This window comes from Plecotus auritus (assembly GCF_963455305.1).
Source record: "Plecotus auritus genome assembly, chromosome: 10".
Lineage (NCBI taxonomy): Eukaryota > Metazoa > Chordata > Mammalia > Chiroptera > Vespertilionidae > Plecotus > Plecotus auritus.
The window spans coordinates 4,277,792-4,294,553 of NC_137785.1; the positions used below are offsets into that span (position 1 = coordinate 4,277,792).

At 62.5% G+C, this 16,762-nt stretch overlaps 2 protein-coding genes across 2 annotated transcripts; both read left to right on the forward strand.

The window, feature by feature from the left end:
- Positions 1-4,367: 4,367 nt before the first annotated feature.
- SBK3 (SH3 domain binding kinase family member 3) lies at positions 4,368-8,244 on the forward strand (the record flags this gene model as incomplete). Its single annotated transcript, XM_080644986.1, is given in 5 exon segments — positions 4,368-4,385; positions 4,387-4,545; positions 4,695-4,845; positions 5,095-5,297; positions 7,528-8,244. Coding segments are annotated over 5 exon segments (1,248 nt in total).
- A 3,938-nt stretch (positions 8,245-12,182) lies between these two features.
- SBK2 (SH3 domain binding kinase family member 2) lies at positions 12,183-16,603 on the forward strand (the record flags this gene model as incomplete). Its single annotated transcript, XM_080646106.1, has 3 exons — positions 12,183-12,441; positions 15,147-15,349; positions 16,013-16,603. The coding sequence occupies 3 exons, from the start codon at positions 12,183-12,185 to the stop codon at positions 16,601-16,603; spliced, it is 1,053 nt and encodes a 350-aa protein (XP_080502232.1).
- Positions 16,604-16,762: the final 159 nt, after the last annotated feature.

Here is a 16,762-nt window from a genome sequence, read left to right on the forward strand (position 1 = left end):
AGCCTCCCCCCTCCCCCCGCCCCCCGCCTCTCCAGGTCACGCCGGGTGACCCCGCAAGTGGCAGTGGCGTTGCTAAATGGGGACGTGCAAAGCTCCCGGATCAGCGGGAGCCTCCGCGTGGGTGCGCGCTGGGCGCTGAGCAGGCCCGGCTGCAGGCGCTCCCCCGCTGCGGGCCCAGGTGCTGCCCTGCAGCCTGACCTCCCAGCTCTGCAGCCCCCGCACCCGCACCCGCACCCGGCGGTCCAAGCCCCCCGGGAGGACTCAGCCCCCGCAGGGCAGGCACCGTGTCTGCCTCACAGCTGCCCGGGCAGGGGGCAAGGGTCAGGGGGCAGCCCGGTCCCCAGAGCCTCCTAGGATCCCACCTCTGCCCCGTACCTCAGTGTCCCCACCCCTAAAGTGATAACCCTCACTCAACCGTCTGCAGGGAGGACCTAGAAGATCCTGAATGAATTAAAAAAAAAAAAAAAAAGCCTGGGCATGCAATCCACATCACATTATTTCATTGTTTGTTTATCTTTAGAGAGAGTAGAAGGGAGGGAGGGAGGGAGGGAGGGGGAGACAGAGAGAGAAACATCAATGATGAGAGAATCATGGATCGGCTGCCTCCTGCATGCTCCCCGCTGGGGACTGAGCCTGCAACCCAGGCATGTGCCCTTGACCAGAATCGAACCGGGGACCCTTCAGTCCTCAGGCTGGCACTCTATCCACTGAGCCACACCGGCTAGGGCTCACTTTGAGCTTTTTAATGAAACATTTCCAGCATAACCAAGAATACAAAGGAAAGTACCAACATGTGGGTGCTGGTCACGACACCCCCACCCCATGCAAGCTTGCATTTTCTCCCACTGCAGTATTTCACTGTCTTTACTTACTAGAGGCCCGGTGCATGAAAATTCATGCAAGAGTAGGCCTTCCTTCCCCTGGCTGCCAGCACCAGCTTCCCTCCGGCTCCCGAGACCCAGGCTTCCCTCCTCTGGCCGCCCACAGGCACCTGGGACCGAGGCTGACTTCCTTCTAGCCCTGGCTTCATCAGGAAGGACATCCGGAATGATGTCCGGAAGACGTCCGGTCTAATTAGCATATTACCCTTTTATTATTATAGATTATTTTTTAAATTTTTGTTTGTAATATATTTTTTAAAAATATATTTTATTGATTTTTTACAGAGAGGAAGGGAGAGGGATAGAGAGTTAGAAACATCGATGAGAGAGAAACATCCATCAGCTGCCTCCTGCACACCCCCTACTGGGGATGTGCCTGCAACCAAGGTACATGCCCTTGACTGGAATCGAACCTGGGACCCTTCAGTCTGCAGGCGGACGCTCTATGCACTGAGCCAAACCGGCTAGGGCAGTAATATTTTTTAAAATATATCTTTTAAATTGATTTCACAGAGGAAGGGAGAGGGAGAGAGAGCTAGAAACATCAATGGTGAGAGAGAAGCACTGATCAGCTGCCTCCTGCACGCCCCCTACTGGGGATGGAGCCCTAAACCCAGGCATGTGCCCTTGACCCTAATCGAACCCAGGATCGAACCCGGGGACCCTTGAGTCCGCAGGCTGACGCTCTATCCACTGAGCCACCCAGCCAGGACCCGCTGGAGTATTTTAAAGCAAACATCAGGCAGCGTGTCCTTTCAGCCCCCAAATTTGCCACAGGCTGTCGTTGGCTTTAAAATACTTCATCCCGACCCCACCCCCACCCCCACCCCCACCCCAAGAAACCAGAGAAGGCGAGGATGGCGCCAAGTTCTCGCAGATCAAGTCCGGTTACGGCGGAGGGTGTCCACTGTGGCCCTTTTGACTTTTCTGTATGTTGGCAGCTTTGCACAGTCAAACCTCCAAAAGGTCAAAGAGCAAAGGAACTTCTCCCTTTCACCGCCCCCCCTCTCCCCACCACCACCCCCCGGGGCAGCACCACGCCAGTTTCCGGGGATCCTTCCAGGGCGAGGGCGAGGCTGTTGCTGTCTTTATTAATAGCAGCTGTAGTAGCGTGAAAACCGATGCCTGCGGGCGACAGGGCTGTGCGTCAGCCTGGCCCGCGGCCCGCTGACACCTCTGCCCCTCTGGCCTGTGCAAGGCCATCTGTGCCTCGGAACCTCAGTTTCCTGCTCTGCAAACTGGGGCTAGATCCCCACTTTTACCGCGTGGCTGGGAGGAGCCCTGTAAAGCTAGGCCCCCCCACCCGAAGCCAGACTCAGAGCGGGAGCTGAGGGCCTGGGACAAGGCCTTTCCCCACCCATCTCTGGGCTGCAGGCTCCTGGGTCTGAGGGAGGAGGGCTGAGGGGCTGGATCTCTGGGTCTGAGGGAGGAGGGGCTGGGGGCCTGGACTCCTGGGTCTGAGGGAGGAGGGGCTGGGGGCCTGGACTCCTGGTTCTGAGGGGGGAGGGGCTGGGGGCCTGGACTCCTGGGTCTGAGGGGGGAGGCTGGGGCCTGGGCTCCTGGGTCTTAGAGAGGAGGGGCTGGGGGCCTGGACTCCTGGGTCTGAGAAAGGAGGAGCTGGGGTCCTGGGCTCCTGGGTCTGAGGGAGGAGGGGCTGGGGGCCTGGACTCCTGGGTCTGAGAAAGGAGGAGCTGGGGGCCTGGACTCCTGGGTCTGAGGGAGGAGGGGCTGGGGGCCTGGACTCCTGGGTCTGAGGGAGGAGGGGCTGGGGGCCTGGGCTCCTGGGTCTGAGGGAGGAGGGGCTGGGGGCCTGGGCTCCTGGGTCTGAGGGAGGAGGGGCTGGGGGCCTGGACTCCTGGGTCTGAGGGAGGAGGGGCTGGGGATCTGGACTCCTAGGTCTGAGGGAGGAGGGGCTGGGGGCCTGGACTCCTGGGTCTGAGGGAGGAGGGGCTGGGGGCCTGGGCTCCTGGGTCTGAGGGAGGAGGGGCTGGGGGCCTGGGCTCCTGGGTCTGAGGGAGGAGGGGCTGGGGGCCTGGACTCCTGGGTCTGAGGGAGGAGGGGCTGGGGATCTGGACTCCTAGGTCTGAGGGAGGAGGGGCTGGGGGCCTGGACTCCTGGGTCTGAGGGAGGAGGCTAGGGGCCTGGGCTCCTGGGTCTGAGGGAGGAGGGGCTGGGGATCTGGGCTCCTAGGTCTGAGGGAGGAGGGGCTGGGGGCCTGGACTCCTGGGTCTGAGGGAGGAGGTTAGGGGCCTGGGCTCCTGGGTCTGAGGGAGGAGGCTGGAAGCTGGGCTGTTGGAATGCTCCCTGGCTCCAGAGCCAGCACTCCCAGGTCCAGTGGAACCCGAATGCACAGAGCTCTAGGCTGTGTGCTCTGTGTTAGGCCTGTGAAGGGTTTGCCTCCCCTTTCCCTCAGCCTTCAGGCCTGGCCTCTGGGGGTTCACAATATGTTTTGTCCCCTCTGTCCTGGGACCAGAGCCCAGACTCCAGGCTGGTCTAAGTTTGGAAGGGGGAGGGAGGGGGGCCGCAGGTCAGAGGGGGTGAGGGAGGGGTGTGAGGGGGGACGGGATGTCTCTGAGCTGTCACACACACCCCCTGTCCCAGGCCCAGGAAAAGGGAGGGACAAAAGGCTTGGAGGAGAGACAGACAGTCAGGAACAAAGACAGGAGGAGAGAGACTGAGAGGCTCCCGGGAGAGGAGGCCACAGGGAAGCCGGCCTGAGGGGAAACCAGAGAAAGAGAGAAGGGGAGGGCAGAACAGAGTGGGAGCCATCCCGTCACAGACAGTGGCGACAGCAGTGGAGACAGGGTGGGGACGAGAGAGAGGGGCCAGGGACCAGCAGAGTCAGGACAGGGAGTCCTACCCCAGAGACCCAAGAGCTGGGACCAGGGCCGGACAGAGACAGGGAGGGTGGTGGGGAGGTGAGGGAGGGGAGGAAGAGGTGAGAAGGAGTGAAAGACGTCAACAGAGCAGGACCCACAGACACTGGAGGCTAAAAGAGAGGAGAGGGGTGAGGTAGACAGCGATCGTCAGAGAAATCTGTGGGCTCAGACTCGGAGGGAGACGGAGCAGGGCCTTTCAGACGAGCTCCTAGACCACAGACCGGTGGGACACAGGGGGCTTGAGTGGGCCGGTCGCCTTTTGAGGAGCTTAGACAACAGGGAGCACAAGGGCCTGCTGACACCAGGCAACCCCAAGATGGAGCTCAGGGACCCAGAGAACCAGGAGGATGGGGACTCAGAGGTGAGAGATGAAACACAAGGGAGGAAGAGAGAGAGAGAGGCAGATGCAGAGAGAAAGGGAGTCAGAGAGAGAAGGGGCACGGGGCAGGGGCAGCCGCGGAAGGACGGAGAAGGAAACAGAAGAGCCTGGGAAACAGAGAAGCATCAGAGACTCAGAATAATACAAACCCAAGGACACACAGCAAGACCGAGGCCCTAGAGCAAGGCGCTCAGGAGCAAAGAGTGGGGAGCACAGGAAGAGAGGAGGATGGAGAGAGAGAGAGATGGGTGGAGTGGAAGGAGGGGGGGCGTGTTGTGAGGGTGAAGACGCAGCCCCAGTCGTAGCTGGGGGCTTCTTGGGGCTCCCACAGATGGCAGTGGGTGGGGTCCCTGAGACAATCACCCTTAACCTTGCCAGGACACATAAACAGGTGGCCCGAGGCCTGGTGATTCACCGTGACTCATCCTCCTTTCTGGGGACGGTGACCCCACCCCCTGACCCCCCACATCAGCCCTGGAGCTGGCCGCCAATCTCCTCTCCTGCTCTCCGTGGGTCCCAGGCTCACCCCTCCCCACCTGTGTCCCTCGCCTGCAGGAGGACACAGCCACGGCCCTCCAGCGGCTGGTGGAGCTGACAGCCACCAGGGTGACCCCCGTGAGGAATCTGCGTGCCCAGTATCGCCTCATCCGAAAGCTTGGCTCGGGGTCCTATGGCCAAGTGCTCCTCGCCCGGCCTCGCCAAGGGGGTGAGTTCGGCCCCCAGAAGAAGGCAGACTCTGGGACTCCCCATGGTAGGGTTCTCAGAAGCTCCCGAGACAGGGAACATCCCGGGGAGAGGAGTTGGGGACCCTTCTTGATCAGGGCTCTCCGAAAGTTAAGAACTCTGTGGTCTTCTGAGGAACAGAGCCCACCCAGAGAGGGTGAGGAACTTGCCTGAGATCACACAGCCAGGTCGGAGTACCCTGAGTCCCCTTCTGCCCCCCTCTTCCCCGCAGGTCCAGCTGTGGCTCTGAAGCTCCTACGTCGGGACTTGGTCCCGAGAACCACCTTCCTGAGGGAGTTCTGCGTGGGCCGCTGCGTCTCATCACACCCGGGCTTGCTCCAGACCCTGGAGGGACCCCTGCAGACCCCCCGGCACTTCGCCTTCACCCAGGAGTACGCGCCCTATGGGGATCTCAGCGGGATGCTGCAAGAACGGGTGAGGCAGGCAGAGGACATGGGACTGCTCAACTCAGGCGCCACTTTGTCCCAAACCCCATTGCTACCTCTAACCTGAATCCCAAATCAGTGGCCATCTTAGCTCCACCCTAAGCCCCCAAACGGCCTCCTTCTTCCTAATTCTCAGTGCAATTTCATGTCAGGTCCCAACCCCAATTCATCCAAACACAAGCTGGGATGGGCAGGGAGTTGGGGTTGGGGCTGAGGGTGGACTAGGTTGGATGAAGGCGGTGGGGATGGAGACAGAGCTGGGATTCTAGTGAGCACTGAGGTTGGGAGTGTGGGCGTGAGTGGAGTGGGTGGGCTGAGTTTAGAGTTGTTTGTAGATTGGTAATGGGTGTGGAGAAGAGGATGGATGGGGTTGGAACGTGAGGCAGAGGATATGCATCAAGATTGAGTCGGAGACGGACTATAGGGAGGTTTCCTTTAGAAAGGAGATGAGGTCTGACTGAATCCATGAGCTTCTAGGGGGACTTGAGCATGATGGTTAAGGTGGGACCATCTTTTTGGGAATCGGCTTTAGGTTTGAGATAGGGTTGGGAATAAACAGAAGGAAGAAAGGTAGGAAGGAGGGAAGGAAGGGAAAAAAGGAGAAAGGATGGGTGATAGGAAGGAAGGATGGATATTGGATGAATGAATGGATGGAAGGAAGGATGGATGGATATTGGATGAATGAATGGATGGAAGGAAGGATGGATGGAAAGAAGGAAGTAAGAAAGGAAGGAAGGGTAGATGATGAATGGAAAGTTGGAAGGAAGGAAGGAAGGAAGGAAGGAAGGAAGGAAGGAAGGAAGGAAGGAAGGAAGGGTGGAAAGATGGATGGAAGGAAGAAAGATGGAAGAATGGATAGAAGGATGGAAGGGTAGGGGGAAGGAAGGATGGGTGGATGGATGGATGGATGGATAGATGGATGGATGAATGGATGAATGGATGAATGCATGAGTGGATGGATGGAAGGAAGGAAGGAAGGAAGGATGATATATGGATGGAAGGATGGAAGGGTAGGTGGAAGGAAGGATGAATGGATGGATGGATGGAAGGAAGGATGAATGGATGAATGGATAAGTGGATGGAGGGAAGGAAGGATGAATGGATGGAAGGAAGGAAGGAAGGAAGGAAGGAAGGAAGGAAGGAAGGAAGGAAGGATGAATCGATGAATAGATGGACGGATGGAAGGAAAGAAGGAAGGAAGGAAGAAAGGAAGGAAGGAAGGAAGGAAGGAAGGAAGGAAGGAAGGAAGGAAAGAAGGAAGTGTGGAAGGAAGGAAAGAAGGAATTGTATATGGAAGGAAGGGAGGGAGAAAGGCAAGAAGGCAGGGTGGGTAGAAGGAAGGAAAGGTGCATGGAGGGAAGAAGAGATGGATTCTGGGTATTAAATAACTGAATAAGTTATTGGATTGCTAACTGTCTGGTGGGATGGACGTTGAATGAAAACACCATAGAATAGACTATTGGGTGGGAAAATGGCTTGGCAGCTGGGTTGCTGGCCGGCTGCTCTGCTAGCTGGGTGAACAGATTAATCAATCGATTGGTGAAGGTCACTGTGGACGTTTAGAGCAAGGTCTCAGTTGGCGATGGGACCTGAATTAGTATGGGACTAAGGACAGAATTGAGCTTGGGGTTCGTGTTCTCATTGGAGATCTGAGTAGTCCGTTTAGAGGAGGCGAATAAGAAATGGAAGGAATGGTTTCGAGTGTTAGGATTAGGAGCACGTTGGGTGGAAGCTAAAAGAGCTCCCAGTTCGATTTGGGGTTCGGTCTATGGCCGTACAGAAGGGGTGCTGGTTGGGGTTGAAGATGATCTGGAGAAGGTGTTGGGGGGAGGTTACAGGGACACCAGAGGTAGCCACTGGTCTGGCGTTCTGGATTCTTGAACCCCAAGGAGCAAAATAAAGAAGGGACCAGCCCTAGCCGGTTTGGCTCAGTGGATAGGGTGTCAGCCTGCAGACCAAAGGGTCCCGGGTTCAATTCCGGTCAAGGGCACATACCTCGGTTGCAGGCTCCTCCCCGGCCTGGGCCCTGGTCTGGACTCATGCAGGAGGCAACCCATCCATGTGTTTCTCTCACATCGATGTTTCCCTCAGTCTTTCCTTCTCTCTCTCACTCACTCTAAAAATCAATGGGAGAATATCCTCGGGTGAGGATTTAAAAAAATAATAAAAAATGAAGGAACCAAGGCCCCCTGACCTTGACCTTACCCCCTTGCCCCCAGGGCCTCCCCGAGCTGCTGGTGAAGCGGGTGATGGCCCAGCTGGCCGGGGCCCTGGACTTCCTCCACAGCCGCGGGCTGGTGCACGCCGACGTGAAGCCGGACAACGTGCTGGTCTTCGACGCTGCCTGCAGCCGCGTGGCCCTCGGGGACCTGGGCCTGACCCGGCCGGAGGGCAGCCCCACCCCTGCGCCCCCCGGGCCACTGCCTTCTGCCCCGCCAGAGCTCTGCATTCTGCTGCCCCCCGACACCCTGCCCCTGCGGCCATCGCTGGACTCCTGGGGCCTGGGGGTGCTTCTCTTCTGTGCCGCCACGGCCTGCTTCCCCTGGGACGTGGCCCTGGCCCCGGACCCCCAGTTCGAGGCCTTTGCTGGCTGGCTGACCACCCGGCCTCAGCCACCTCAACCACCCCGCCCCTGGGACCGGTTTGCGCCCCCAGCTCTGGCTCTGCTCCAGGGCCTGCTGGACCTGGACCCCGAGACCAGGAGCCCCCCACTGGCTGTCCTGAACTTCCTGGGGGACGACTGGGGGTTGGAGGGGGACAGAGGGGGACCTGGAGGCCCAGGGAATATGTCGGGGGAGGATAGAGAGGAGGAGGAGGAGGGGGGCTCAAGCTTGGAGGAGTGGACAGAGGAGGAGGAGGAGGAGGAGGAGGAGGAGGGGGACCCAGGTGGCGTGAGGATGGGGACAGATAGGGGAACTCCCAGACCAGGTGACTGAACAGGTGGCTGGGGCCGGAGCCAGAGGCCCCTCCCGCAGCCTCCGCAGCCACCTGGATAGAGAGACAGCTGCTCCCGAAGGACAGACACAACCCATCGGCTCTCTCCCTTCTGGAGGCTGGACGTGGCTGCACTATCCCCCCACATGAGGACCCGGGAGTCCAGGCCCCCCCGCCTCCTCCCTCAGACCCAGGAGCCCAGGCCCCCAGCCCTCCTCCCTCAGACCCAGGAGCCCAGGCCCCCAGCCTCCTCCCTCAGACCCAGTAGCCCAGGCCCCAGCCCCTCCTCCCTCAGACCCAGGAGCCCAGGTCCCCAGCCCCTCCTCCCTCAGACCCAGGAGCCCAGGCCCCCAGCCTCTCCTCCCTCAGACCCAGGAGTCCAGGCCCCCAACCCCTCCTCCCTCAGACCCAGGAGCCCAGGCCCCCAGCCTCTCCTCCCTCAGACCCAAGCCCCCAGCCCTCCTCCCTCAGACCCAAAAGCTCAGGCCCCCAGAACCTCCTCCCTCAGACCCAAGCCCCCAGCCCCTCCTCCCTCAGACCCAAAAGCTCAGGCCCCCAGAACCTCCTCCCTCAGACCCAGGAGCTTAGGCCCCCAGTCCCTCCACCCTCAGACCCAGGAGTCCAGGCCCCTAGCCCTCCTCCCTCAGACCCAAAAGCTCAGGCCCCCGGCCCCTCCAGGTCTCCCTCCGCTGGGGGCCATTTCCCAGTGGCCACCCTGGTCAGGCAGGGGAACTGTGCTTCCTCCCGGGACTCTGTCCCGCGTGCTTTCTGGATTTTAAGAGTGGCTGAGCGTCGATCTATGAACCAGGAGGTCACAGTTCGATTCCCGGTCAGGGCACATGCCCAGGTTGCAGGCTCGATCCATGCCCAGGTTGCAGGCTCGATCCGCAGTGCGGCGCGTGCAGGAGGCAGCCGATCCATGATTCTCTCATCATTGATGTTTCTATCTCTTTCTCTCCCTCTCTTTTCCTCCCTGAAATCAATAAAAATAGATTTTAAAAAAGTGTGGATTCACTCTGCACAGCAAGGTGGTGTCCTGGGTTGCCCCCTGGGGCAGCAGGGCTGTTGGGGGCAACGCTGGTGACATGGGGGATCGAGTGTTTGTCCGTGAATTTCTGAGCTGGGACACGTGCACCGTGAGCCATCGGCCGGGAGACGCTGAGCTAGGGGGGGCCCTGGGCGAGGGGGCCCGGGAGCCCTCAGCACCATCTTTGCAACTGTTCCAAAAATCTAACATTATCCAAAGCAAAATTTATTCTAAAAGAGTTGCATCGGCATCTGTCCTCTCGCTGGCAACCTGAGGGCTGGGTGCCTGGTCCAGGCGCGGCTTCCTCGCTGAGACCCTGTCCCTGCCGCCTTCTCCCTGGCGACGACGCCCGCGGCTCCCTCCCCGCAGGCCCTCTTCCCAGTTGTCCACCACCTGCTGCCCCTCGGTCCCAAGTCTGAGCTCATCCCTCGCCACATCGGTCTGGAATCCGTTGTCTCATCCTCTCCCACAGGACCCCAGGGTCTTGTCCCGGGGACACCCTCACCAGCACGGTGTCTGACCTGCCAGTGGGCCGCGGACGGGCAGCTGGGGTCAAGGCAGGAGATGCACAGAGAAATGACTTCACCCTCTACAGGCGGTCCCAATCCTGGGTCCCAGGGAGGAGGGCTGGGGGCCTGGGTCTGAGGGAGGAGGGCTGGGGGCCTGGATCTGAGAGAGGAGGGGCTGGGGGCCTGGGCTCTGGGTCTGAGGGAGGAGGGGCTGGGGGCCTGGACTCCTGGGTCTGAGGGAGGAGGGGCTGGGGGCCTGGACTCCTGGGTCTGAGGGAGGAGGGCTGGGGGCCTGGATCTGAGAGAGGAGGGGCTGGGGGCCTGGGTCTGAGGGAGGAGGGGCTGGGGGCCTGGGCTCTGGGTCTGAGGGAGGAGGGGCTCGGGGCCTGGGCTCCTGGGTCTGAGGGAGGAGGGGCTGGGGCCCTGGACTCCTGGGTCTGAGGGAGGAGGGGCTGGGGGCCTGGACTCCTGGGTCTGAGGGAGGAGGGGCTCGGGGCCTGGGCTCCTGGGTCTGAGGGAGGAGGGGCTGGGGGCCTGGACTCCTGGGTCTGAGGGAGGAGGGGCTGGGGGCCTGGACTCCTGGGTCTGAGGGAGGAGGGGCTGGGGGCCTGGACTCCTGGGTCTGAGGGGGGAGGGGCTGGGGGCCTGGACTCCTGGGTCTGAGGGAGGAGGGGCTGGGGCCCTGGACTCCTGGGTCTGAGGGAGGAGGGGCTGGGGGCCTGGGCTCCTGGGTCTGAGGGAGGAGGGGCTGGGGGCCTGGACTCCTGGGTCTGAGGGAGGAGGGGCTGGGGGCCTGGACTCCTGGGTCTGAGGGAGGAGGGGCTGGGAGCCTGACTCCTGGGTCTGAGGGAGGAGGGGTTGGGGGCCTGGGCTCTGAGTCTGAGGGAGGAGGGGCTGGGGGCCTGGGTCTGAGGGAGGAGACACTGGGACCCTGGGTGTGGGACATTTGTCCCTCCACAGCCAGTTCTGGGAATCAACACACGATGTCGCTCCATCCCTAGTGGGACCGAGGGGGCGGGGCCATGGGCGGGGCTTAGGACCCTAGGTGGGGGCGGGGTCTCGCTCCTGGGCAGGCCTCCGCTGGCCTGGGCTGTAAGTGCTGGGCACTGACCACAGCGGGCAGCCCAAGGGTCAGGCCAGCCTCGGAGAAGGTGAGGTCCGGATCGGGGACCAGGTCAGCAGGAGGCAAGAGTTAAAGGGCCTGAGGTGGGGGGCACCTGAGAGTGAAGCCAGACAGGTGGCCAGCGTCCCGGGTCCTGAAGGAGAGCAGGACTGGACCTTAGGGCTGTGGAGTGGTTGAGTGTTAGGGACAGAGTCTGGGGGTCCCAAGACGTGTGAGTTGTATAGGTTCCATAGAGATGGGACCAGGACCCTGACTGCAGGGTCTGAGGGAGGAGGGCTGGGGGCCTGGACTCCTGGGTCTGAGGGAGGAGGGGCTGGGGGTTTGGGCTCCTGGGTCTGAGGGAGGAGGGGCTGGGGGTCTGGACTCCTGGGTCTGAGGGAGGAGGGGCTGGGGGCCTGGACTCCTGGGTCTGAGGGAGGAGAGGCTCGGTGCCTGGACTCCTGGGTCTGAGGGAGGAGGACTGGGGCTGTAAGAGTGGGACCCCAGCCCTCTCAGGCGCTGGGCTGCTCCCACGTCCTTCCTCGCATTCGGCCCCGCGGCCCCCAGCCCTGGTTCGCAGCCCTGCCGCCGGCCCCCAGGGGCAGTGAGCACCTGTTTGCACTTAGGTGCCCAAAGCTGCTCACCCACCCCCAGGGCCCAATCTGTTTGCTTTGGAAACAAGATGGGGGCGTCTCTAGTTATCTGGTTCATCTTTCACCCGTGGGCCACTGGGTGACTGTGGGGGGGGGGGGGCGGCAGCGAGGGACACCTGTGACCTTAGACTTAACCTCGCCCCAGCTCGCAACTGCTTTCCCGCTCTTCAGTGCCTTTACTGATGAGGGAGACTGAGTCACGGTGGGAGTGCCAAAGAGCCCGACCCTCCTCCCTCAGACCCAGGAGCCCAGGCCCCCAGCCTCTCCTCCCTCAGACCCAGGAGTCCAGGCCACCAGCTCCTCCTCCCTCAGACCCAGGAGCCCAGGCCCCCAGCCTCTCCTCCCTCAGACCCAGGAGCCCAGTCCCCCAGCCCCTCCTCCCTCAGACCCAGGAGCCCAGTCCCCCAGCCCCTCCTCCCTCAGACCCAGGAGTCCAGGCCCCCAGCCCCTCCTCCCTCAGACCCAGGAGTCCAGGCCCCCAGCCCCTCCTCCCTCAGACCCAGGAGTCCAGGCCCCCAGCCCTCCTCCCTCAGACCCAGGAGTCCAGGCCCCCAGCCCCTCCTCCCTCAGACCCAGGTGCCCAGACCCCCAGCCCTCCTCCCTCGGACCCGGTCTGGCCCTGGGTCAGCCTTGTGCTCTGGCCGCAGACATGCCGGGGAAAGAGTCCGATGAGGAGCAGGTGGAGGAGGGGGCGCCCGAGAACGGAGCTGAGGCCCCGGAGGACCTGGGGGGCCTCACGGTGGAGGAGCTGCGGCAGGGCCAGGAGGCGGCCCTGGCCCTGGAGGACATGATGACCCTGAGCGCCCAGACCCTGGTCCGAGCCGAGGTGGACGAGCTGTACCAGCAAGTGCGTCCCCTGGGCCAGGGCCGCTTCGGCCGGGTCCTGCTGGTCACCCACCGACAGAAAGGTAGGGGCCTGGGGACGGGGGGGGTGGGGCGGGGGGGGCGGGGGGGGAGGGGGGGCCCGACCCAGGGGAGGCCAGCTGGCTGTGAGCCTGCAGACCTGAATCAAGGTTCCCGTGCCCTCCAGGCTGTGTGTGCTGTTGGGAAGTCCGCTGTGAGCATGGCAGGGCTGTGGTTGCCAGGACAACGGGGTGCAGAGAGGTGCCCCCTTGGGGCCCTGCATGCAGCCAGCTTATCGGTCACCGTGGGGATGGTTCGGAGCCAGGCTGTGCGCCAGGCACCCAGCAATCTGGTGTCTTTCCGCTCAGTGTGGGCGCATGCACACACACACACACACACACACACACACACACCCGCACACACACCCCGTCCTCCCCACGGAGCAGGACACTGTGGATGGAGCTTGGAATGCATGTCAGTCTGGACTCTCCCTCGGAGCTCCCCTGGGGGCTCGGCCCATCCGGGTGGTGCCGGGGACCCAGGCAGGAGTCTGTAAGCCCCCCTTCAAGGAGGGGGTCCTGGGGCTGCCACACGGGTGGCTCGACGCTTAAGAATCTACAGGGTGTCCCGAAGAAATGTCCCCAAGATGTATTCACACGTTAGCTTGGCCACGAGGTGTATTTTAATAAACGCTGCCTTTTTTTCTTTTCTTTTTTTTTTTTTTTTTTTTTCAGAGAGGAAGGGAGAGGGAGTGAGAGATAGAAACATCAACGATGAGAGAGAATCACTGATTGGCTGCCTCCTGTACGCCCCCTACACTGGGAATCGAGCCCACAACCCGGGCATGTGCCCTTGACCAGGAATCGAACCCGGGACCCTTCAGTCCGCAGGCCAACGCTCTATCCACTGAGCCACACGGGCCAGGACGGTGTGTATTATTTCCTTGGGACACGCTGTCTTCTCGCCCAGTCCTGGGGGCTGGGAGTCTGGGGTCACGGCATCTGCTGGGCTGTCCCTCCTGGGCCTGTGGCTGGCCGGCCGGCCCCGCCCTGTGTCCTCAGGTGGCCACCCGTGTGTGTGTGTGTGTGTGTGTGTGTGTATGTGTGTGTGTCTCTGTGTGTGTGTCTGTGTGTGTATCTGTGTGTGTGTCTCTGTGTGTGTGTGTGTGTGTCTGTGTGTGTGTCTCTGTGTGTGTGTCTGTGTGTGTGTGTGTGTGTGTGTCTCTGTGTGTGTGTGTCTCTCTCTGTGTGTGTGTCTGTGTGTGTGTGTCTGTGTGTGTGTGTCTGTGTGTCTCTCTGTGTGTGTGTCTGTGTGTGTGTGTGTCTGAATGTCCTCGGATTAGACTAGGGAGCACCCCATGCCCTTGTCTCACCCCTCCAAGGACCCCATCTCCAAAGGCAGCCACTTTCTGCCAGGTCGGGGGTGAGACGGTGAGCATAGGAATGGGGAGGGGACAGAATCTGGCCCAGAGCAAAGAGAAAGACAGACCCAGAGCCGGGTCACTGCAGAGCTGGAGGCAGGAGCAGCGGAGGCTGACGAAGGCCGCCAGTCCCCGGGATGCCGGGAGCCTGCGGAGGCCCCTGCGGAGGCCCCTGCGGAGGCCCCGGGGGCGCCTGGCCCTGGCGGGGCTGGAGACCGAGGTGTCGCTGGGCGCCCAGATGGACGGGCGCAGCGGCGCAGGAGGCTGAGGACGGGCGCGCAGCTGGGGAAGGAGGGAGGGCGGGCGGCCGGCCGCCGAGGGGAGGCAGGACCTTCTGCTCCGGGGCAGCTCCCGGTAGGGGGGGGGGGGCGCGCTGGGCCTGGCAGGTGGCGGCCGTGAAACGGGAGAGAGAGGGACGCGGGCCTGGAGAGCTCACGTTCTAGGGCCGTTCCCAGGCGGGATGGAATTCCTGGAAATTCCTTAGTGGGATCTGATGCCCAGCGCACGGCTTCTGGGGGTGGGGGGAGGGGTTGCTGGACCCGGGGCCCCCTGGGACCCCGAAGGTTCTGAGTTCAGTTTTCGTGGAGTCCCTTCGTTGGCTCCAAGCCTGCAGACTTGAGGAGAGCAGAGCGGAAACTCTCAGAATGCTGTTGTATTTTTTTCTTAGATTAGCTTTATTTTTATTTCCTTTTTAATGTTGTTTTGTTGTCATTGATATTATTCTTTTCAGGAAAGGCTTAGTTTATTTTTTTAAATATATTTCATCGACTTTTTACAGAGAGGAAGGGAGAGGGAGAGAGAGTTAGAAACATCGATGAGAGAGAAACATCGATCAGCTGCCTCCTGCACACCTCCCACTGGGGATGTGCCCGCAACCAAGGTACATGCCCTTGACCGGAATCGAACCTGGGACCCTTCAGTCCGCAGGCCGACGCTCTATCCACTGAGCCACACGGGCCAGGGCGCTGTTGTATTTTTTAAAAATATGTTTTTATTGATTTCAGAGAGGAAGGGGTAGGGAAGGGAGAGAGGAAGATCAACGATGAGAGAGAATCATGGATCTGCTGCCTCCTGCACGCCCCACGCTGGGGATCGAGCCCACAACCCGGGCATGTGGCCTTGACCGGAATCGAACCCGGGACCCTTCGGTCCGCAGGCCGAGGCTCTATCCACTGAGCCACACGGGCCAGGGCAATGTTGTCCTGTTATTACTTCCGGTGGCCCGTGTGTTCCCGTGGGCTTGGCTGGGAGGCGGACCAGAGCCGGTGGAGGTGGTATAAGGAAGGGGCTCCGCTGGTGCCAGCGAGGCTGCCCGGCCCAGCCCCACCCCGCCCTCCGCCCTCGCCCCAGGCACGCCCCTGGCCCTGAAGCAGCTGCCCAAGGCCTCCACGTCGCTGCGGGGCTTCCTGTACGAGTTCTGCGTGGGCCTGTCGCTGAGCGCGCACCCGGCCGTGGTGTCCGCCTACGGCATCGGCATCGAGTCCGCCGAATCCTACAGCTTCCTGATGGAGCCGGTGCTGCACGGGGACCTCATCCGCCTCATCCAGCCCAAGGTGGGCCTCCCAGCAGCACCCTGGGCGACGGGCGGGCCGCTGCTACTGTCCCCCCCTCCAACCAGGCCCCTGGCCGGCCCACGAGTCTCATGGAAAGGCCAGTCCTCCTGGCCTCGGTGACCCACAGAGACACCCCTACACCCTCAGATTCCCCAGCCCTCACCGGTCTCACGGGGCCACACCGGACCAGCCCTCACCGGTCCTCATGGGGTCACACTGGGTTCCATGGGGTCACACTGGGGTTCATGGGTCACACTGGGTTCCATGGGGTCACACTGGGGCTCCCTGATCCTCACCTAACTGAGGCTCTTGGTTCTCCTGGGCCTGCTCCCTGGGGGAAGGGGGAGAGAACCTGAATCACCCGAGTCCCCTTCCCTCTAAGGGAGGGACAGCAGCCTGCCCCCGCCCCTGCTCCTGCCTCTGACCCAGCCCCTGCCCCTACCCCCCCCATCCCGACCCCGCCCCTGCCCCCGCCCCTGCCTCTGACCCCGCCCCTGGCCCTACCCCCCCATCCCGACCCCGCCCCTGCCTCTGGCCCCGCCCCTGCCTCTATCCCTCCGACCCCACCACTGACTCCGCCCCTGCCTCTGACCCCGCCCCTACTCCTGACCACCCCCCCCCCCAGCCCCTGACCCTGACCCTGACCCTGCCGCGTGCCCGCAGGTGGGACTCCCGCAGCCCGCAGCCCAGCGCTGCGCGGCGCAGCTGGCCTCGGCCCTGGAGCACATCCACGCGCGCGGCCTCGTGTACCGGGACGTGAAGCCCGAGAACGTGCTGGTGTGCGACCCCGGCTGCCGACGGGTGCAGCTCACCGACTTCGGCCACACGCGGCCCCGGGGGACGCTGCTGCGCCTGCGCGGGCCGCCCCTCCCCTACACGGCGCCGGAGCTGTGCGCGCCGCCGCCGCTGCCCGACGGGCTGCCCATCCAGCCCGCGCTGGACGCCTGGGCGCTGGGCGTCCTGCTCTTCTGCCTGCTCACCGGCTACTTCCCCTGGGACCAGCCGCGGGCCGAGGCCGACCCCTTCTTCGAGGACTTCCTGGCCTGGCAGGCCTCGCGCCAGCCCGCCGACCGGCCGCAGCCCTGGGTGGGCCTGGCGCCCGCGGCCGACGCCCTGCTGTGGGGGCTGCTGGACCCCCAGCCCCGGAAGAGGAGCCCCGTGAGCTCCGTCCACGCCTACCTGGGCCGGCCCTGGAGGCAGCGGGCGGGGGAGGCTGAGGCGCCGGGGGAGGGGGAGGAGGGGGGCGGAGAGTGAGGGCCCGTCTGGCCCCACTTGCCCCGGAGACTCAGGGGAACCGGGTCCCACCTCCTGAGGCTCCTGTGGGGCCTTGCGGCGGCCCCTCTGCCTCTGCGTGTCTGTCTCATCACCGGCCGTTCTGTCCTCCATCTCCCCGCCTTGTCCTGCGGGGTCTCC